This window comes from Piliocolobus tephrosceles, chromosome 6 (genome assembly GCF_002776525.5).
Source record: "Piliocolobus tephrosceles isolate RC106 chromosome 6, ASM277652v3, whole genome shotgun sequence".
In the NCBI taxonomy this organism is placed as follows: Eukaryota; Metazoa; Chordata; class Mammalia; order Primates; family Cercopithecidae; genus Piliocolobus; species Piliocolobus tephrosceles.
In genome coordinates, this window is record NC_045439.1 from 126,883,289 (window position 1) to 126,907,227 (window position 23,939).

The 23,939-nt window shown below is 38.1% G+C and overlaps 1 protein-coding gene across 3 annotated transcripts in view; it reads left to right on the top strand.

Moving 5' to 3' along the window:
- Nucleotides 1–23,939, top strand: part of TARS3 (threonyl-tRNA synthetase 3) — a 100,133-nt gene that overhangs the window by 72,608 nt on the left and 3,586 nt on the right. For all 3 annotated transcript variants that reach the window (XM_031935816.1, XM_026455456.1, XM_031935815.1), the window contains 4 exons: nt 838–975; nt 4,839–4,916; nt 5,000–5,100; nt 20,677–20,781. In XM_031935816.1, the coding sequence (XP_031791676.1) occupies nt 838–975; nt 4,839–4,916; nt 5,000–5,100; nt 20,677–20,781 (422 nt within the window). The remainder of the gene's footprint in view (nt 1–837; nt 976–4,838; nt 4,917–4,999; nt 5,101–20,676; nt 20,782–23,939) is intronic.

The window sequence follows — 23,939 nt, forward strand, 5'->3', positions numbered from 1 at the left end:
AGCAAGACTGTCTCAAAAAACAAAACAAAACAAGAAACTAGCCATCGCAGTTAATGAAAGAAAGACTTTATATCTCAAATCCATAAAATTCCCTGCATTTCAGGTGCTTCTCTCTGGTTTCAGCCACCGTCATCTTGCTCCTAATTAACTCCGCCAGCTTCCTGACGGGGCAGTCTTCTAATCTTGCCCATTCATTCCACATACTGTGAAAGAAAGAACACATTGGGTCATGTTAGTCCCCTGCTTAAACAAAACAAAACAAAAACCCTTCATTGCCTCCCCATTGTTCTCAGGCTAAAAAATCCATACATTCGCCTGGCTTTGAAAGCACTTAATTTTCTCTGGCCCCTGCCTGCCTCTAGCCTGCTCACCTACCACGCTACCCCTCTGCCCTTCATCCCATCATATCCAGTCCCCTGACTTAGTCTGCTCCTCTGTCCACTGAGCCTTCAACTCAGGGTGTCCTCTGCTCACAGAGCTCCTGAGCTACCACTCCATGCAGAGCGTTTGCTTGTCCCCTGCTGCAGCTCAGTCTCACTTCTTCTGGGCAGCCCCTCCTTGCCATTCTCCTGTGTGTGGCGCTGCCTTTTCACAGTACAGTTTCCTCGCCTACTCCTCCGTTCCCTGCTCTGGCCTGGAGAATCTGCCAGCCTGCTGTGCCTAGCACTCAAATGAAGATTCAACTCAGGATTGGATGAACAACCAAAACAGGGTCACCAACTGTACTCCATTAAAAACATACTTTATTTCTGTCTGTCATGAAGAAATTTATTTTTTAAAACATAAATGAATTTAATTTGATGTGCTTTTCGAATGTTTCATTTGCTTTGATTTCAGATTGAAGAAGAAATAAAGGGGTGTTTGCAGTTTTTGCAATCTGTTTACTCAACATTTGGCTTCTCCTTTCAATTAAACCTGTCAACAAGGCCAGAAAACTTCCTAGGAGAGATTGAGATGTGGAATGAGGCTGAGAAGGTAAGAGACACACCTTGTACTTCCTCTTCATTTTAGTCGTATGGAAAACACCTGAGAGGCTGCGCATCTTTGCGGGAGGATGCAGTAATTTGTAATAGAAATTTTGAAACTGGAAATTGTGGGATAAATGTATAGGTTGTAGAATGTGGTTATCCCATTTTCTTTGTGACGGTCATAATAATAATACCTTACATTTGCTTCACACTTAAAGTTCATATCTGGCTTTTACTTATAGTCTTTCAGTGCTGGTCACTAAGAACTGGCTCAGGTTTTTAAAGAAATCCTCTGATTGCTATAACTCTCGGTTTGTGAGGTTTATTTTAAACCATTGCCTGTTGAGTCATCTTAGTTCAACTGTAGAGTCCCAGGGCTGCATGGTCTAGATGTAGATGTGCATACTTGATGCTGGAGTCCCCTTCATAGTTACGTCCTGTCATGCCCTGCCCTGTGTCTGTCTGAAGACACCCACGCTCAAAGACGTTACATCTAAGCTTTGCAAAACCAAGATAAGGAGCTCATCACATTGCTTTTTTTTCCTTAATAAACAAAGGATATAGTGTGTCCTATGTTCGCTTTTATTAAAAATGAGGATGGTGTCATGGCCAGATACCCTGTTCTGCCTGTTAGTTCTCCTCTCCTTGGAATATAATAGTCCCCACTTATCCATGGGGAATAAGACCCTAAGTGGATGCCTGAAACCCTGGATGGTACCAAATTGATGGCAATCAGGTTAGGACACCTATCTGTTCACGCCTTCATGCACAAATTTAATGTCCTTTCTTTTTTTTTTTTTTTTTTTTTTTTTTTGAGACGGAGTCTTGCTCTTTTGCTCAGGCTGGAGAGCAGTGGCGCGATCTCGGCTCACTGCAAGCTCCACCTCCCAGGTTCATGCCATTCTCCTGCCTCAGCCTCCCGAGTAGCTGGGACTACAGGTGTATGCCAGCACACCCAGCTAATTTTTTGTATTTTTAGTAGATACGGGGCTTCACCATGTTAGCCAGGATGGTCTCGATCTCCTGACCTCCTGATCCTCCCACCTCGGCCTCCCAAAGTGCTGAGATTTAATGCCCTTTCTTAACTAAGCACTTTTCATGCACTGTGGCTGGAACTTTTGCAGTGTGAGGTACAACAGCAAAACTAGCATGAATTTTTTTTTCCTACTTCACTAATTCACAACTTACCCAATGGATAGAAGATTTTTTTTTTTTTTAACCATAGCTCTTAGCAACTTCAGCATAGGATTTTTTTTCCTTATTAAATTGATAACTTTCACCTTTTCACTTAAAGGAAGCATTTTGTGGCTTCACTGTGGCATATCCAGATTGCTAGTAACACAACTCTTGTGCTTTGAGGCCATGGTTAAGGAAAGTAAGGGTGATGTGAACGTAATCACTGTGATACTGCACAGTTGATTTGAAACATGACACCTTGTAAGTGACTAACAGGTGGGCAGTGCACCCAGCATGGAGACTCTGGACAAAAGGACGAGTCACATCCCAGGTAGGACAGAGTAGGATAGTGCTTTATCCTGCTGCTCAGAGCAGTGCACAGTGTAAAACTTATGAGTTGTTTATTTCTGGAATTTTCCATTTAATATTTTCAGACCTCAGTCGACTGCGGGTAACTGAAACTGAGAAAAATGAAACCACAGATAAGGGGGACTACTGTACTCATGGGAGCTTAACACACGAATACAAGAAATATGAATCAGAGAAGCACTGGATTAATAGTGTAACAATTATTTTTACGTGATTAATAGGTACAGAAGCCGAGCAGAGGCTGCACAAAAGCAGTTTAGCCTTGAGCTCTAAATAGGGCCTTCTCCTCCCCACTGACCCGTGCCCACCCTAAGCTCTTCTTCCACATCCACTGCATGGATGAAGAGGGCCAAGTGAGATAGACTATCTACCCTGGGAAGGATGCAGACTCAGTTTACCTAACAGCCATGTGGAAGCAGGAAGAGGAAATGAGGACACAGAGCTCAGCTTTGGAGCCATTTTACTGCAGACTTTAAAGTCTGAAAGTACTTTATCTCCATGAGTAAATTATAGAAGATCTCTAAGTGTCAGGATCAAGCATGAAATGGTGATGATGAGACAGTGGTGGTGATGGTGGTGGTGATGTAGCGATAACACCTACTTCCTGAAGGTGTGGTGAACTTAAATGAAGTAATTTGCAGGAGTGTTAGGCATAATGCCAGGCACATGTAGGTGCCCAGTAGATGTTAGGTGTTGGTATCATTGTCATTACTCTGTTCATTTGAAGTTTGGCGGGGTGTGGGGAGCTGAAAAAGGGATGGACCAAGTATAGACCCGGCATGGAGAGGATAGGCTGGAAGTCCCAGCATTTTTGCTCTTTTCTTAACTGATGGGAGTAAATAGTTTAGCAACCAAGCCTGAGGTCACCCAGGGGTGTGACTGGATGGACCTGCTTCTGCTTTTGGGATATTTCTCTCAAATATCTAACCCTGGCCTAGAAATCACTGAGATGAGCATTTAAATATTTTGTCTTCAGAAGTGTCTGAAACAGTTTGAAAGAGACACATCTTGCATGAATCCGATGCTCTTTTGGCTCTGGCAACTCCTACTATGCCCTCCTGTTCTGTGTCCTCCAAGGCCCAAGGAGCAGCAGTGACCCCTGCTTTATCCTCTTCTCCAAAACTTGGCCTTTCCTTGGCTTTTTAGCCTCTTGCAGTCCCCAGAATTCTTTCCATCGCTTGGTATCTGCTGTAGGAGGGCCTCACTTGTCCTGGAAACATGTACCTGTGTTCCTTCTCCTTTTTGAAACAGAGTGGAACAGGGGAGCATGGCCTCCAGGCCCAGGAAGTGTCTCCATGGGGGTGGCTTCCTCTGGTCCTAAGTAGAAAAGAAGCTGCTTCTGTAAGATCAGGCCTATGTGGGACACTCCCAGGATCCCAGGAATAAAATCTCCATCTCTCTCAAGATCATATCCTGACTGAGGTCCTGGGAAAGGCTTCCAGGACTCCAGGAGTCAGCTTTCTTGATGATGGCAGCTTTGGCCCTAAGACTGCCACTGCTTTGATTTCCCCATGAGGCATGTCACTCCCAAAAATCTGCCCCCTCATGGGCACCAGTATGATGGAGGCGATGATGGGAGTTTGGTTCGTGTTTTGGCAGTACTTTGGCCAAGGACTTAGGAATGCCCACACGCTTCCCAGGGAAGCTGGATTCACGGGAATACTGGAAGACTCTGGGAAATTTTTCATTAATACACACTTGCACCTTCACCTTCAATGTGGAACATCTTCACTACAAGCTAAGTTGAAGGCATGTAGTGGCTTAGGCTGAAGACAAAAGTAGAGCCTCATGCTCCCACATCCCTATAAATTATAAGTGACCCTCCCAGACATGTGCAGAGGTGAAGGAAAGGCAAAAAAGAAGTAGCGAGGCCTGCCCTCTTGGCCTTACCCACCCAGACTCAGAGTGGAAGAGGGAGTGAGATCAAGGCTTTCCTGCTTTTTCATGTGTGGAGGCCCCACCTACAAGGGGAATGGGTCTTGGAACTGTCACCAGGAGGCAGAAGCTGGTTGTTGTTTAGGGCACAGGGGACCTGTGTTAAGAGGAGGACCAAGAGTCCCCTCCCTAATGCTTACCTGGAATTCACTGGAACAATTTGTAAATGATCTTTTCTCCCCAGTTGAAATGTTTATGTTTCTTGAGAGCAGGTGGCACCTTAATCATCTCTGTGTAGTCCCTGCTCAATAGTTTATTGAATGTAAAAGATGCTCAATAAATATATGTTGAACTAACATAGACTGTAATGAAGAGTTATAGTAACTTTTGTGAGCTGTATGTAAAAAAAATACAATGTATAATTTTATCTTTTTTCTTCTTTTGAAAAAGCAACTGCAGAATAGCTTGATGGAATTTGGAGAACCATGGAAAATGAACCCAGGTGATGGAGCATTTTATGGCCCTAAAGTAAGTAGACCATATGCTGCTTTTAAGTAAAATTTAAAAGAAAAATAAATACCCTCTCTAAGAAAACATTATTTAATTTGTAGATTGACATAAAAATCAAGGATGCTATTGGCAGATACCATCAATGTGCTACAATTCAGCTGGACTTCCAACTGCCTATTAGATTTAATCTCACATATGTTAGGTGAGTGATTGAATGTGATAAATATTATAGTACTAATATTCTAATTGTCATTTGAGTATTAGCAATATAGAAATAAACATTAGTGAATGTCTAGTATATGTACTATACACTCAATATATATTTGTTTACCTGATCATAATCCAGTTGGGAATCAACTTGAATTTTCTGGTCTAGTAGCGGGGGGAAGATAACTAAACATGAGCGTAGAGATATGAACAAAGTGCCATGAAAACATGATCTAGGCTGCTGACTTTCCCTGAGTTACAGAGGGGAAGACTTCACAAAATGCTGGCATTGGGTCTGTGTCTTAAGGATGAGATGTTTTCTAGAAAAAGCAGAGGAAAAAAAGGCAATTTTATCACTGTAAGCCAACAACTTCTTTAAAAAAAAAAAAAAAAAAAAGAACATAGAGTAGAATTGACTCTGTGTGTGTGTGTGTGTGTGTGCGTGTGTGTGTGTGTGTGTGTACAGCTTAATGATTATGGTTCTGTTATTCTCTTGTGCTGCTCCTTTGTGGTCACACATTCCTCTTACTCCTAACCCCTGACTACCATTAATGCATTCCCCATCAAGATAGTTTTGCCATTTCCAGAATGTCACGTAAATGGAGTCATGCAGTACAGAGCCTTCTGAGACTGGCTTCTTTCATGTAGCACAGTGCTGTGGAGATTCATCATGGTTTTGCATGTATTGCTAGTTTGTTCCTTTTTATCACTGATTAGTATGCCATTGTGGATCCAGTCTCTCATTTAAGGGTGTTTGGTGTTGCTTCCAGTTCTTGGTGATTATGAATAGAGCTGCTGTAGGTATTAGTGTGTAGGTTTTTGTGTGAATAGAAGTTTTCATTACTTTAGGTTAAATACCTGGGAATGGGTCATATGATAATTGGATATTTAACTTTGTAGAAATTGCCAAACTGTTTTCCAGAGTCGCTGCATCATTTTGCATTCTCACCTGCAATGTGTAAAGAGTTCCAGATGTTCTACATCCTTGTCAGTACTTGGTATTGTCAGGTTTTGTTTGTTAAGCAGTTCTAATAGGTGTGTAGTAATATTTCATTATGTTTTGATTTTACATGTTTTTAGTGGCTAATGATGTTAACATGTTTTCATGTGCTTGTTTGCTATTCATTTATCCTCTTTGGTTAAATGTCTGCCAAAGTCTTTTTGCTCATTTTTAATTGAGTGATTTGTTTTCTTACTGTTGAGTTTTGAAAATTCTTTATATATTCTAGATACAAGCTCTTGGAGGAATATATGATTTGCAAATATTTTACCCTGGATATTTTACCCTGGTCTGTAGCTTGCTTTTTCATTTTTTGTAATATCTTTACTTTCCCATTCATCCTGAGTTATTAAATTCAATAAAGTATAATTTCTCAATTTTTTCTTTTATGGATATCATGCTTTAGCATCACATCTATAAGCTCTGCCTAAGTACAGGTCATGAAGATTTTCTTCTGTTTTATATTAAAAGTTTTGTAATTCTAAGATCTGATTTGAGTTCATTGGGTGCGATGTGACATTTAGGTCAAGATTCATTGTTTGCATCTAAATGTCTAATTGTTCACACATCAGATGATGTGAGAACAGGCCATTATTTCATCATTGACTTGCCTTTATATCTTTGTCAGAAATTAGTTGGACATACATATGTGGGTCTGTTTCTAGATTACAAATTCTGTCCTGTGGGACCACTGATTATCCCTTTGTCAATACTGTGCTGTCTTGAATACTGTAACTTTATAGGAAGTCTTAAAATTAGGTAATGTGAATACTTTATTATTCTATTTCAGAATTGTTTTCCCTGTCTATTCTAATTGTTTGGCTGTTAATAGAGTCTACAAAAAATTCTGGTGGGAATTTTTATTGGAATTGCATTAAATCTAGAGATCAGTTTGGATAATTTTTCCAATTGACATCTTAACTACTTTAATTATTTTAATCCATGACCTTCTTTCAGCATTGAAGCCCTATGCCTATCTTGTTAGATGCAGAAGTAGATGTAGGTGTAGAAATGTTCAAGTATTTCACTTCGGGGTGATTTGAGTGATTGTAATTGGTTTTATATTCTCAATCTTCACATCCACATGTTCATTGCCAGTATAAGGAAATACTGTAGATTTTTTATGTGGATCCTGAGACTTTGCTGAACTTACTTTCTAGTTCTAGGAAGGTTTTCTTTTTTTTTTTTTTTTTTAAGAATTCTTGGGATTTTCTATGTAGACAATCATGCCATCTGCAAATAGGGACAGTTTAACTCATCATTTCTGATTTATATGACTTTTTTTCCGCAGTGATCCTCATTCTGATATATGACTTTTATGACCTTCTCTTGCCTTATCGCACTGGTGAGAGCTTCCAGTGTTATGTTGAATGAGAGGGATGAGAGTAGACATGCTTGCCTTGTTCCCATTCTTAGACAAGCAAATGGTGTTTCACCATTGATTACTGTGTAATGTTAGCTGCAGGTCCTTTGTAGGTATTATCTATCAAATTTAAAAGTTTCCCTGTATCTTAGTTTTCTATGTTTTTATTATGAATGTATGTTGAATTTTGTTAAATTCTTTTTCTGCGTCAATTTATATGATCATGTGATTTTTTTTCTTTAGCCTGTTAATATGATAGATTGCATTTACTTTAAATATTGAACCAGCCTTACTTTGCTGAGATAAAATCCACTTGGTCATGCTGTGTCATTGTTTTTATATATTGCTGGATTCAATCTCCTGATAGTTTGTTGAGAACATTTGCACATATGTTAATGTGGGATATTGGTCTGTATTTTTCTTGTACTGTCTTTAACTGGTTTTAGTATCTGAGTATGCTGGCCCCATAAAACAAGCTGGGAAGTATTCTATACTGTTCTGTTTTCTGGAAGAGATTATGCAGAATTGATGGTATTTATTTTTCAAATTTTGGTAGAATTTGTCATTGAAACGATCTAGTACTGAAGGTTTCCTTTTGGGAAGATTTTAAACTTGGAGTTTATTATTTTATTTTTTTAAATTTTATTGTACTTATTTTATTTTTATATTTATTTTATATTTTTGAGACAGGGTCTTGCTTTGGCACGCAGGCTGGAGTGCAGTGGTGTGATGATAGCTAACCATAGCCTCACACTCCTGGGCTCAAGCGATCCTCCCACCTCAGCCCCCCTAGTACCTGGGACTACAGGCATGTACCACAATGCCCGGCTAATTTTAATTTTTTATAGAAATGGGGTCTCATTATGTTACCCAGGTTTATCTCAAACTCCTGGCCTCAACCAATCCTCCTGCCTCAGTCTCCCAAAGTGCTGGGATTACAGGTGTGAGCCATCATGCCCAGCCTGAGTTTATTTTCTTGAACAGATAGAGAACATTCATGTTACCTATTTATTCTTGGTAAAATTTAGATTGTTCTTTTCAAGGAATTAATCCATTTCATCTAAGTTGTCAAAATTATATGCATAGAGTTGTTTATAATGTTACCATACTATACTTTTAATTTCTGTGGAGCCTATAGTAATATCTCCCCTTTCATTCATAATATTAGTAATATTACAATATAGTTATATATATATATATTTTGTCAGCTTGGCTAGAGATTTATCAATTATATTTATCTTTTCAAATAACTGACTTCTAATTTCACTGATATTTCTCTATTTTTGTTTTCAGTTTTATTGATTTCTGTTATTACTTTCTTCCTTTTGCTTGCTTTGGGTTTATTTGCTTTTATTTTTTTTGATTTCTTAAGGTAGACACTTAGATTGTTGACTTGAGGCCTATCTCTTTTTATAATATAATTTAATACAGAGGCTTACATTCTATAAAAGGCCAGGTTGTTAACATTTTAGGCTTTGTAGGCCATACAATCTTTGTTGCAAATACTCAGCTCTGTCATTGTAGTGGGAAAGCATCTGTAGTGGGAAAGCAGCTATAGACAATACATAAACTAATGAATGTGGCTGTATTCCAAAAAAAATTATTTACAAAAACAGGATATGGGCTGGAATTGGCTCATAAGCCATAATTTGCTGACCATTGTTTTATACTATAAATTTTCTTCTAAGTACTGCTTTAGACATATCTTATAACTTTTGATATCTTGTGTTTTCATTTTATTCAGTTCAGAATACTTTCTTAATTCCCTTGAAACTTCCTCCTTGACTGATGGATTGTTTTGAAATGTGTTTTTTAATATTTAGGTGTTTGATGATTTAGCAGTTATCTTTTGTATTTCTAGTTCAATCCCACTAGGTCAGAAAACATTTTGTATGGTCTCAGTGCTCTTAAATGTGTTCAGGTTTGAATATTTCAGGTGTACTTGAAAAGAATGTGTTTTCTGCTGTCGGTGGGTGTAACGTTTTGCAAAAGTCAGTCATATTTGTTGATTGTTGGTGGTGTTCAGTTCTTCTGCATCCTTACTGATTTTATCTTTTTCCTACTGATGACTGAGAAAGGAGTGTGGAAGTCTCCAGTGGTAATTGTGGACTCGTAGTTTTCGCCTTTCAGTTTTTCCTTCATGTACTTTGAAGCTCTGTTGTGAGGTGCATCATATTTAGGATTTTTAGGTCTTCTTGGTGAATTTACTCTTTTGTCTCCATTATCATAACATGCAGTGTCCCTCTTTATCCCTGGTATTTCTGCTGTAAAGTCTACTTTGTCTGACACTAATACAGCCAGCTTTATTTCAATTCGTGTTTGCACACATGGTATATCTATGTCTTTTCCCATCCTTTTGCTTTTAATCTGCAAAGTGGGTTTCTTCTAGACAGCATATTGTTGTGTCTTGGTTTTTAAAAAATCTATTATGACAGTCTTTCTTGTAATTGGTGCATTGAAAAACTTACTTTTTGAACTTAGCTTTTAATTTTTGAATAATTTTAGATTGACAGAAAAGTTACACAGATATAGTACAAGAGTTCTCATATATCTTCCATTCAGTTTTTACTAAAGTTAGCATGTTACACAATCATGCTACATTTTCTAAACTAAGAAACTAACATTGGTACATTATTATAAACTGAACTGCAGGCTTTATTTGGATTTCATGTTTTTCATTAATGTCATTTTGCTATTCCAGGATCCAACTCAGGGATACCACTTTGCATTTAGTCAGCCTATCCCCAAGTCTCCTTTGATACGTGACAGTTTCTCAGTCCTTCCTTGTTCATCACCTTGACAGTTTTGAAGAGCACTGGTCAGGTGTTTTGTAGACTGTCCCTCAATTGGAGTTTGTCTAATATATTTCTCATGATTAGACTAGCGTTATGGGTTTCTGGAAAGAATACCACAGAGATGAAGTTCCTTCTCATCATATCACATAAAGGTGTGCATGTACAATATGCTTTATAACTAGTGATGTTAACCTTGATCACTTAGTTAAAATAATGTTTGCCAGGCTTCCCCCTGTAAAGTTACTGTTTTTCCCTTTCTATACTCTTTATTAAGTCCAACCCACATTTAAGCTTACACTTACGCTTCACCTTCTGGAGAGGGGAATATCTGCACATATTTTATATAATTCTATAAAGAAGATTTATCCCTTCTCCATTTGTTTATTTGTCCAGTTATTAATTTATGTAGGTATAGACTTGCAAATATTTTATAGTTTGGGTTATAATAAAATACTACATTAAAAATCTGTATTGCTCAAATTATGCCAGCCTTTGCCATTGGGAGGTAATTTATGTTGGCTCCTGTGGCCCTTTAACATATGTCATCCTTTTTCCTTTTTTTTAAACACTTGCTTTACTCACTGGCACTGTAAGGTGTTCAGTGCTCATCTTGTGTTTTCCCTGGCCCAGCTTTTGATTCAGTCATTTTTCCAATGAGGAATGGAAATTGTAGAACCAGGAAATACAATACAATGATATTTAGAAATCAAAATCTGGGATAAACAATCTTAAGATGGCTGAATAGGAACACCTGCAGCCTTCAGCTCCCAGCGTGAGTGACACAGAAGACAGGTGATTCCTGCATTTCCAGCTGAGGTACCGGGTTCATCTCACTGGGGCATGTCGGACAATGGGTGCAGGACAGTGGGTGCAGCCCAACAAGCGAGAGCCGAAGCAGGGCAAGGCATTGCCACACCCGGGAAGCACAAGGGGAAAGGGAATTCCCTTTCCTAGCCAAGGGAAACCATGACACACAACACCTGGAAAATCGGGTCATTCCCACCCTAATACTGTGCTTTACCAAGGGTCTTAGCAAATGGCACATGAGGAGATTATATCCCGTGCCTGGCTCAGAGGGTCCCACGCCCACTGTCTCTCAGACCACAGTGCAATCAAATTAGAACTCAGGACTAAGAAACTCACTCAAAACCACTCAACTACATGGAAACTGAACAACCTGCTCCTGAATGACTACTGGGTACATAACAAAATGAAGGCAGAAATAAAGATGTTCTTTGAAACTAATGAGAACAAAGATACAACATACCAGAATCTCTGGAACACATTTAAAGCAGTGTGTAGAAGGAAGTATATAGCACTAAATGCCCACAAGAGAAAGCGGGAAAGATCTAAAATTGACACCCTAACATCACAATTAAAAGAACTAGAGAAGCAAGAGCAAACACATTCAAAAGCGAGCAGAAGGCAAGAAATAACTAAGATCAGAGCAGAACTGAAGGAGATAGAGACACAAAAAACCCTTCAAAAAATCAATGAATCCTTTTTTTTTAAAAGATCAGCAAAATTGATAGATGCTAGCAAGACTAATAAAGAAGAAAAGAGAGAAGAATCAAATAGATGCAATAAAAAATGATGAAGGGGATATCACCACTGACCCCACAGAAATACAAACTACCATCAGAGAATACTATAAACACCTCTACGCAAATAAACTGGAAAACCTAGAAGAAATGGATAAATTCCTGGACACATACACTCTCTCAAGACTAAACCAGGAAGAAGTTGAATCTCTAAATAGACCAATAACAGGCTCTGAAATTGAGGCAATAATTAATAACCTACCAACCAAAAAAGAGTCCAGGACCAGATGGAGTCACAGCTGAATTCTACCAGAGGTACAAGGAAGAGCTGGTACCATTCCTTCTGAAATTATTCCAATCAATAGAAAAAGAGGGAATCCTCCCTAACTCATTTTATGAGGCTAACATCACCGTGGTACCAAAGCCTGGCAGAGACACAACAAAAAAAGAGAATTTTAGACCAATATCACACAGGAAGGGGAACATCACACACCGGGGCCCGTTGTGGGGACAGGGGAGTGGGGAGGGATAGCATTAGGAGATATACCTAATGTAAATGATGAGTTAATGGGTGCAGCACACCAACATGGCACATGTATATATATGTAACAAACCTGCATGTTGTGCACATGTACCCTAGAACATAAAGTATAATAAAAAAAAATTAAAAAATAAAAAAATGAAAAAATAAAAAAAATCAAACTCTGGGTGCTGGGTGGGACCATTTCCTTTAAATGTAATTATTGATATTTGGATTTAGGCCTACCATTTTGTTATTGGTTCTGTTTGTTCTCTCACTTTTGCATTCACCTATTTCCCTTTTCCTACTTTCTTTTGTATTATTTGAATATATTTGAGTATTTCATCTTAATTTAGCTATTGAAAGTTTTTGGCTATATCTCTGTATAATTTTTAGTGGTTGCTCTGGAATTACTATGTATACACTCATGTGTTGCTTAACAACAGGGATATGTTCAGAGAAATGCATTATTAGGTGATTTTTGTCACTGCGTGAACATCACACAGCATGCTTACACAAACCCAGGTGGTAGAGCCTACTACATACCTAGGCTAATATGGTCTAGACTATTGTTTCTAGGCTACAGACCTGTAAAGCATGTTACTGTACTGAATACTATAGGCAGTGGTAAGGTAATTATGTATCAAAACATATCTCAACATAGAAAAGGTACAGTAAAAATAGGTATAAAAGATAAAATATGGTACACTTGTTTAGGACACTTGAATGGAGCTTGCATAACTGGAAGTTGCTCCAGGCGAGTCAGTGAGTAAGTTGTAAGTATATGTGAAGGCTGAGGACATTAGTGTATGCTACTGTAGACTCTATAAACACTGTACATTTAGGCTACACTAAATTTAAATAACTTTTTTCTTCAATAGTAAATTAACCTTAGCTTACTATAACTTTTTTACTTTATACATTTTTGACATTTTAAAACTTTTGAATCTTTTATTATAGCACTTACCTTACACAAATATATTACAGTTGTACAAAAATATTTTTTGTCTTTATTCTGTAAACATTTTTCTATTAAAAAGTTTAAAAATTTTTTACTTTTTAAGTTTTTTTTTGTTAAAAACTAAGACACAAACACATACATCAGCCTAGTTCATACATCAGCCTAGTAGCCTAGGCCTACACAAGGCCAAGGTTATCAATATCACTGTCTTCCACCTCCATTTCTTGTCCCAGTGGAAGGTTCCAGGGGCAGTAACACACTTGGGGCTGTCATCACCCATGGAATAGTGCCTTCCTCTGGAATACCTCCTGAAAGACCAGCCTCAGGCTGTTTTACAGCTAACTATTTTTTAAAAAGTAAGTGAAAGAATACTTACCTTAGATAACAATTAAAAGTACAGTGTAGTAAATATATAAACCAGTAGCATAGTTATTCATTATCATCATCAAGTATTATGTACAGTACATAATTGTAGGTGCTGTCCTTTTATACAGCTGGCAGCGCGGTAGGTTTATCACTACAAACATCTGAATAATGGGAAGATTTTTAGCTCCATTATAATCTTACTGGACCACTGTCATATATGTGCTCTCATGTTGGCCAGAACACTGTTACGCAGTGCACGACTATATATATATACAGGCACACCTTGTTTTATCGTGCTTCACTGTATAGCACTTCACAGATACTGCATTTTTTTATAAACTGAAGGTTTGTGGCAACCCTGTGTTGAGCAAGTCTCTCAGTGCCATTTTTCCAACAGCATGGGCTTACTTCATGTCTTTGTGTCACATTTAGGTAATCCTTGCAGTATTTCAACTTTTTCATTATTATTGTATCTGTTATGGTGATTAGTGATATTTGATATTACTATTGTAATTTGGTGGGGGGGCACCATGAACTATGCCAATTTGAAATGGTGAACTTTATCAATAAATGTTGTCTGTTCTGACTGCTCCACTGACCACTCCCTAATCTCTCTCCCTCTCCTCAGCCTTCCCTATTCCCTGAGGCACAATAACATTGAAATTAGGCTAATTAATAACCTACAACAGCCCGTAAATATTCAGGTGTAAAGAAGAGTCATAGTCTCTCACCTTAAATCAAAAGCTAGAAATGATTAAGCTTCGTGAGGAAGGACTATTGAAAGCCCAGACAGGCCAAAAGCTCGGTCTCTTGCACCAGTTACCCAAGTTGTGAATGCAAAGGAAAAGCTCTTGAAGGATATTAAAAATGCTAGTCCCGTGAACACAAATGAGAAGGAAGTGAAACAGCCTTCTTGCTGATGTGGAGTAAGTTTCCCTGAAGCCAAAGACTAATCCAGAGCAAAGCCCTAATTTTTCAATTCTGTGAAGACAGAGAGGTGAAGAAGCTACAGAAGCAAAGTTTGAAACTAGCAGAGGTTGGTTCATGAAGTTAAAAGAGCCATCTCCAGGGCCAGGTGCACTGGCTCATGCCTGTAATCTCAGTACTTTGGGAGGCCAAGGCAGGTGGATCACCTGAAGTCAGGAGATCGAGACCAGCCTGGCCAACCCCATATGGTTGGTGAAACTCAATCTCTACTAAAAATACAAACACACACACACACACACACACACACACACAAAAGCTGGGTGTGGTGGTGGGTGCCTGTAATCCCAACTACTTGGGAGGCTGAGGCAGGAGAATCACGTGAATCCAGGAGGCAGAAGTTGCAGTGAGCCAAGATCATGCCATTGCCCTCCAGCCTGGGCAACAAGAGTGAAACTCCCATCTCAGAAAAAAGAAAAAAATCCATCTCCATAATATACAAGTGCAAAGTGAAGCAACAAGTGCTAATGTACACACTGCAGCAAGTTATCCAGAAGATCTAGCTAAGACCAGTGATGAAGATAACAACACTAAACAACAGATTTTCAATATATATGAAACAGCCTTCTATTAGAAGATACCCTCTAGGACTTTCATAGCTAGAGAGGAAAAGTCAATGACTGTCTTCAAAACTTCAAAGGATAGGCTCACCCTCTTATTAGGAGCTAATGCAGCTCATGACTTTAACTTGAAGCCAATGCTCATTTACCATTCAGAAAATTTTAGAACCCTTAACGAATGATGCTAAATCTACTCTGCCTGTGTTCTAGAAATGGAACAACAAAACCTAGATGGCAGCACATCTGTTTACAGCATGGTTTACTGAATGTTTTAAACCCACTGTTGAGACCTACTGCTCAAGAAAAAAAAAAAAGATTTATTTCAAAAGATTACTGTTCATTGACAATGCACCTGGTCATCCAAGAGCTCTGATGGAGATGTACAAGGAGATTAATGTTTTTTCATGTCTGCTAACACAGCATCCATTCTGCAGCCCACAGATCAAGGCATAATTTTGACTTTCAAGTCTTGTTGTTTAAAAAAATTAATTTTGAAAGGCATACTACATACTACATGTCATACACATTAACAACCTCATAAGCAATATTATAATTTTTGTTTTCAATCATAGTACATGTTTTAAAGAGCTTAGGAGAACATTATATTTATCAAATATTTACCATATCTGTTGATCTTGTTTCATTCCTGATGTTCCAGGGTTCCCTCTAGTATCATTTCTCATGTATCTGAAGATATAATAGAAAAAAAAGTTTATTTAAGGCAGGTCAGTTGGAGATGAATTGCCTTGTTTTATTTCATGTGAGAATGTCTTTATTTTGTTGTACTTTCAAAGAAAATAAACTTCTTTGATTGTACAATTCTGGGTTGATACTTACTTTTAATATTTTAAAAATATTGTTTAAAAATATATATTAAATTAGTAGTATGGCAAGAGGACACTTCTGAGGTTAATGCAAACTTTGAACACTCATGTTCTTTTTTTTTTTTTTTTTTGAGATGGAGTCTTGCTCTGTTGCCCAGGCTGGAGTGCAGTGGCACAATCTTGGCTCACTGAAACCTCCGCCTCCTGGGTTCAAGCAATTCTTCTGCCTCAGCCTCCTGAGTAACTGGGACTACAAGCGTGCACCATCATGCCTGGCTAAACTTTGTATTTTTAGTGGAGTTAGGGTTTCACCATGTTGGCTAGGCTGGTCTCGAACTCCTTAACTCCACCCACCTCAGCCTCCCAAAGTGCTGGGATTACAGGCCTGAGCCACCGCTCCTGGCCCAGAACACTCATCTTCTAATTTAAAAACAGAGACATCCATTTTTGTATTAACCTTTGTTGCATCTCATTTCCAGAGTAGACATGAAATAATATTTATGTAGTGAAAATATAGAACAATTTTGATGCTTACAATGAGATAAATATTAGAACATTACTGCTCCAATGATTTAGTGAGGATCTTGAAATAAATTCTGAAGTCTTCCAATGTTTACATTTATTGGAGGGGTTCCTGAGTTCTATCAAGTTGTTTTTTTAAGTCTCGTTCTCATCTTGTGCATAAATGTTAACATTTCCCAAAGTAAAAACTTAGCTTTCTTACTTTTACTTTTTATTAAATTTAATACAAAATATGACCTGAGTAGTTAAAAAATATTTTACATTATTTGCAGTAAGATGTCATTATCCCTGTTCAAAGAGCAAATTTTAAAACTTCAATCTGGGTGAAAGATTGGCTAGTTTTACAGAAAGATTTGCCACCTTAAACTCAAGCTGATTTTTCTATTTTTATGTAAATAACTGAGATGCTATCTTATTAATTCTCCCAAGGTCATGTTTGTGAAATAAATATTACATGAGAGCTTTCCTGTCATCTACACTATATGTTGTTTACAGTGTTGAACAAGTGTGAGTTCCTAAGTTGTAATGTGTCCTCATATGGTCTATTCTGTTTGCATGTGTGCCACTACACACTGAGATGATAATGCTGTACAGTTCTAAATGGTAGCAGTTTCTGTAGGCCGAAATATTTTTGATGAACTGCTTAGTTTGGGGATTTTATTTTTTAAGTTGTATATTTTCTTGCAAAGTAAAAACACAAAAAATATTGTTACACATCCTTCTGGCTTTTATGGTTTCTGATGAGAAATATGCAGTAATTTGAGTCACTTTTCCTTTATGTGTCACATGATTGTGTTGTGTCTGACTGTGGACTTACTCAAGTTTATGTTGTGGAGGTTTGAATTTCTTGGATCTGTAAGTTATTGGTTTGTGAAAGTTGGATAGTTTTCAGCCATTGTTTTTCCATATTTCTTTTCTGCTATATCTCTTCTTCTGGGACTCAGGTGACCTGAATATTAGACCTTTTGGTATTTTTCCAGTTTTCTGAGGCTGTTTATGCTTCCTTCGGTCTTTCATTGTATATCTTTCAGATTGGATACATTCTATTTACTTATCTTCAAATTCACCAACTCTTTATCATCTCTGTTGCTACTGAATCCATCTAATGACTCTTTAAAACTTTCTGTCATTGTAGTTTTCAGTTCTACAATGTCTGTTGCTCATATTTTATATTTCTTGCTGAGACTTTAAGTCTTTCCAGTCACTCCAGGTGTGTTTACCCTACTTTTTAGGGTACAGTTATAATGGCTGTTTCTAGCCTTTGGTAATTCCATCATTTGTGTTTTCTTGTGCTGGACTGTTGTTTGTCTTTTCTTCTCACAAATTGAGAATTTTCCAATGATTAATACGCTAAGTAATTTAGGATTGTATCCTGAACATTTTGAATATTATGAGATGCTGTGTCTTCTGTAAATCCTAAGGAGGTTGTCTTGTTTTAGCAGCGAATCTGCCTGGTTAGGTTCAGGTGGAAATTTCCAACCCACTTTTGTGGGCTGTGGTTCGGTGTCAGTTCAGTTATCGAAGCCTTTATAGTGATATTCAGATCTGTTCCATGTGTTCGCCACCCACTGGCCAAGTCCCATAGGTCACACCATGTGCCAAAATGGAAAAGCTTCTGGGATTTGACCCCTAACTTTCTGCTGATTGGTACAGTGAAGTTAGTAGGACTCTGAAAAGTCTAATCTCTCCGTTTTGGAGGAACAAGGGTCACAACTATTAGTAAGAAGTCAAACCTTCAGGATCAGTCCTACAACAAAATTCTTTAGGGCCATCAGAATGCAAGTGAAACTCCTCATTTAAGGAGGATGTGGAGGAGAAACAAATCAGCCCAGCCAGCCATCATAGGTGTTGTGTGGCAAATGGCGAGTAGGCAAGCAAAGGTGAAAGCAGTGGATTGCAGATCAGGTAAGAAACGATGACAGTTGGAGCCAGGTGGCATAGAGATGAACAAAGTAGGGGTATTGGGAGTGTATTTTGGAGGAAGAACTGATGTGATTTGCTCAGGCTTATGTATAAAAGGAGAAAGAAGCATCAAGGTCATCACCATAATTGAGTAAGGGTTTTTCCCTGAAAAAGCAGAGATGGATGAGAGTGTGGTGTTGTCATTCATTACATTCAGCATGCAGAAAGGCGTCAGATAAAAGTTAACATTCATTCCTGTGAAATGAACAAAAATTTCCTTGTCATGATAAAGAGCCTTTATCAGAAAACAGCAATAACATCTCAGCACAGTTGGGAAGATGATGAATATGACTACTATTTGTATTGTTACTCAGAATTATTCTGGGATTACAAATACATGAAAGAGATAAAAAGAGATAAAAAAGAGATAAAATTATTTGTAGATGTTAAAATATAGAGAAATCCAACAGAATCAAATGGAGAAAATGGGGACTAATAATAAAGGAAGGTAGAAATGCAAAAATCAATTTGGCTTTATAATATTAGCAATAATCTGCTAGGAAATACAATGGAAAAAACATTTCAGAAGCAACAACAACAACAAAATAGAAAATATGAATAAACTTAGTAATAAATATAAATATAGTCATGCATCCCCATAAATATAGTCATGACAGGGATATGTTTTGAGGAATGTGTCGTTGTGTGAACATCAGAGAGTATACTTACACAAACCTAGATGATAATAGGGCACTACACACTTAAGCTATATGGGATAGCCTATTGCTCCTAGCTACAAACCTTTACAGAATGTTAGTGTACTGAATGCTGTAGATGCTTGTAACACAAATCACTAGATGATAAGAATTTTTCAGCTTCTTTATAATCTCATAGGACCACCATCATATGCAGTCCATTGTTGACCAAAATGTCATTAGGCAACACATGACTATAGATGTTATTTATAAGCATACACTATAAAATTTTCTCAAATACCATAAAAAATAGTTATTTAAATGAAGATTCATACCACACTTTGGAATGAGAAGAACCAACATTTGTGAAGTTATTCTCTTCAAATGTATCTATTAATCTAATATAATTGTAAGCAAATCCACTGGGGTTATTTTGGGGGAATTTGGCATTCATTGCAACAGTTATCTGATAGCATAGATGTGTAATCATAGTTTATGTCACTATTTGCTCTTCTTAAGTCTAGACATGATTAAAAGAGATGATGGGACAGAAATTTTAGATACCCAGGCTCTGTGAAGGGATCAGCTTGCTTCTCTTTCTTCCCCACACAAAATCAACATCATGTAATATTCAGGAATATTTCATACTGGTTTCAATTTGTGGGATTAATTTCTTCATATACCTGCATTGAAATGGACTCAAGTCACCCACCCCTACCCCAAAGCTTCCTGTAGGGTCTAGACAGAGGGTTTTGCCTGCAGTTATTTTATAATGGCTCTTAGCAGAAATGGCTGGCAGTGATGATATCTAGTTATAACTCATTTGAAGTAGGTTTAATGAATGGGTTTCTCTGTTTTTGTTTGTTTTACTTTATTATTTATTTGTCAAATTTTATTAATTTTAGTAGTAGCTAGCTGGTATAAGTTTTAGATAAAAATTTGTCAAAAGAACTTTGTAAGTGTCACATGTTAAATTTGTTGCAATAATATGAAATTTATCTTTCTGAGAAACTTGTGCAGAGATCTTGAAGTGGCTGACTTTATTACAATTAAGTCATCATTTGCTTTTTTCATTTTTTTTTCCTAAGGGGGTGAGGGAATAATTAAATGTAAGGTATACCTCACAAGGATTTCAGGGAATTTGACCAGTGGACTTCAAGAACACATATCAGGAACATTTTTAAAATGAAGATTATAATGTGGGAGATAGTGGCAAGAATGGGGGTGCATTTAGATCAGATGAGATCGGCTGGGAGTTGACATTTTGTGAAGCTGAGAGAGGGTATGTGGAAGTTCATTATACTGTTCTCTCTACTTTTGTATATGTTTCAGTGTTCTCTAATTAAAATTTTTAAAATAAAAGAAAAAAGATTAGCAAACAAAGCAATGAGAAAACAAGACAGTCACAGAACAAATAAGGTTAATGGAGAGATATCTGATATCACTAATCTAAATCTATTCTCAAAATTAAATATAAGGCTAGAAGATAGTTATTGACTCTTAGAAAAAGACTTAAATGTATAATTTTCATTTTTTAGTAAGGATGGGGATGATAAGAAGAGACCTGTGATCATTCATCGAGCCATTTTGGGATCAGTGGAAAGAATGATAGCCATTCTTTCAGAAAACTATGGGGGAAAATGGTAAGTGATATGGAAAAAAAAGCTATATGTCTATTATTCTTTTTAATTTTTATTAATTTACTTATTTTTCCTTTTTAAAAATATTTCTATTCTTAAAAACTCATGTGTAAAAGATAAAAGTAGTAACAAAAGAAAGGGCATTTCCTGCCTTATAATTAGCAAGTATCCAAATAGCAAATAAAGAATTCTTATTCCATTTGTCAGATCAGAAAACAAAAACTAAGGGAGAATGGCATAAAAATGTACCATTTACCTTTTGCGGGACTCAGTAGAATTAAAGTTATCTTTTTACCTATTTCAAGCCCTTCAGAGATCTAGTTGCTGTCTTGAAAACATGTAACCCACACTCCTAGGTACCACCTCTTGCCCTCCAGCCATCCTTCCTTCAACCCATATTGTTTGCCTTTGGGGTTCCCTACAGCCACTGAGGAGGAAAACATGTAAACCTGATTCATAAATGGCACAAACTCAAAGAGGATGGCTTAGCAGCACAGCCCAATTAGGATGACAGTGGGGAAAGGAAGTGTCCTAAAGTGCAGAATTTTGAGTGGTGCATCTTGTTGTCCTTTTTGCCCGGAAGGAAGAATAGCTGGAGGTATGGAGCTACATGGATGCATGGGCTCTAGTTACTGCTTTGGCCACAAGGTCAAAGATCTAGAAATAATTAGACTGAAAAATAAATTACATAGATTTGGGAAGCAGAAATGTGGATGATCACTCAGAATGGGCCAACAGAGGTGGTATTGCCATCAAAAGGCACCCACTGTTGAGGAATTTTTCAATGTTCTAATATAAGTGGACCCATTCTGTTAAAATCAGCTTATTTTTTTTCCCTAGTTGTTGCTTAGGGGCTCATGGGCAAAGTGGCCACTGGTGGATATGCATGGGCTCAACAATACGGACTTTGCCTCACTAAGTTCCATCTGGCTACATCTCTTCTGAGGATTCAGGTTGCCATCAGTAGTGATTAATTGTGATCCCCCAGGATGGTACCATAACCTGGGGGAACAGCCAGTGGTCTTGTAGCAGGTTGATTACATTGAATCCCTTTCGTCGTGTAAGGACCAATGCCTCGTTCTCACTGAAGAGAGACCCTCTGTGGATTTTTCTTTGCTCTTCTTTGCTGCCATGCTTCTGCCAGTGGCACCAAATATGTACTTATGTGCTGCCAGAAACACAGCAGTGCTTCTGACTATGAAAGAGATTTTATAGCAAATAAGTAAAGCATTGCACTGACATTATGGGATTCACTACTATCACCATGCACTCAGAAGCAAGTGGCTTTACTAGCAGTTATGGCACCAGCTAGCAGACAACATCTTGTGATGATGCATCCTAGTATGTGGAAATGCTGCAAACCAGTAACCACCTGTGAAATTTCTACCTCCCATTCCATTTTTAGAAATTGGCTGAGCATCTGCTCATGCAATTTAGTTCTCTTTTCAGAAACTACTGCCCCCACTGCTACTATTGCTGGGCTCAGTCCCTGCAGCTCCCATTGTGGACACTAGGCACTGGATGATACTGCTAGGGTCACTGCAACCAGTTCCTCCAAAAGCTCCATGTCTCTGCATCACCCTTCCTTGCCAGAATGGATTCCATGTGGTGCCTCCTTCTCCACTCTGTCTTAAGTCAGAGTGCCATGTTTATACATTAGCAGAACCTAGATCACACCCATGCATACTAGCATTCATGCCCAGTGAGACTGGGGAAGCAAATGTTTGAGCAGGAAACATAAGGTGGGAAGTGTCCCAAACAAAGTGTCTTCCAAAAGCCCTGGGTAGCTGGAGAGTCTGTGTATATTCCTGATATTTTGTGATCAAAGAGAAATACACTTAGGTATCATGGAGTTTCTAAGCTATTGAAGTTACAGTTAACCCAAAAGTATGGATATGAATATGTGTGCCACCTGAGTATGAGTTAACATGTTTATATTTCTTTCTAGTTGGTTTTAAACAGTTTACCATAGGTGAGAGATGATGGTGTCTTGCATTAGAATGGTTGCAGTGAAAGTGGTTTAAAAAAAAAAAAAAAAAACGAGAACTAGTGAAATAGGAGATGGAGAGGGAGACAGGAGGTGGTTGGGGCCAGTGCACTGAGCATGCCTTCCTTTGTCGCAGAGACTGAGGTATAATCCCTGCACTTCATACATCCAGACTTCAGACAGCAGTCAGGCTTGTGAGGAAATCTCCCCAGGAGCCAAAAGTAAAGATGGCTAAAATGTGGGTCCTTTAGGGAAGTAGGGCTGAGGATGGGGTAAGGACAGAGCTCAAAAGAAAACATATACTTTCCATTATATAACCTGTATTTCTGTGTTTTACCATTTATCATGTATTATTTTGTGTTTGTAATTTGAGAATAAATATATAAATATGCACATTCATAAAGTGCTATCTGAAATAGTCCTCTTTGCATATCCTTTCACCTTCAGACTAAATACTCACTATGACAGGGAAAAGGCAAACATGCCCCACAGTGGACATTGCTTATACCTACCCTGCCATCTTTTTTTTTTTTAGAAAAATTGTATTTTGAAATAATCGTAGGTTCACACGTCGTTGTAGGAAGTTATACAGAGGCCGGACGTGGTGGCTCACGCCTGTAATCCCAACACTTTGGGAGGCTGAGGTGGGTGGATCACCTGAGGTCAGGAGTTCGAGAACAGCCTGGCCAACATGGTGAAACCCCATCTCTACTGAAAATACAAAAATTAGCTGGATGTGGTGGCAATGGCTGTAATCCCATTTACTCAGGAGGCTAAGCCAGGAGAATCACTTGAACTCAGGAGGCGGAGGTTGCAGTGAGCCGAGATCGTGCCACTGCACTCTAGCCTGGGTGAGCAAGACTCGATCTCAAAAAAAAAAAAAAATTATACAGAGAGGTTCAGCACACTCTTTACCCAGTTTTCCCCAATGGTAACATCTTGCAAAACTAGATACAGTATCACAACCAAGAACTAGACATTGAGACTATCCACCAACCTTGTTCAGATTTCACCAGCCTCACATGCACTCATTTGTGTGAATGTGTATTTAGCTGTGTCACATGGACAGATGGTGTAATAACACCAGTCAAGGCACAGGACAGTTCCATCACTTGTAAAGCTCCCTCCTGCTCCCCTTTTTTCTCCACACTCAAACCATCCCACCCCTGTCCTC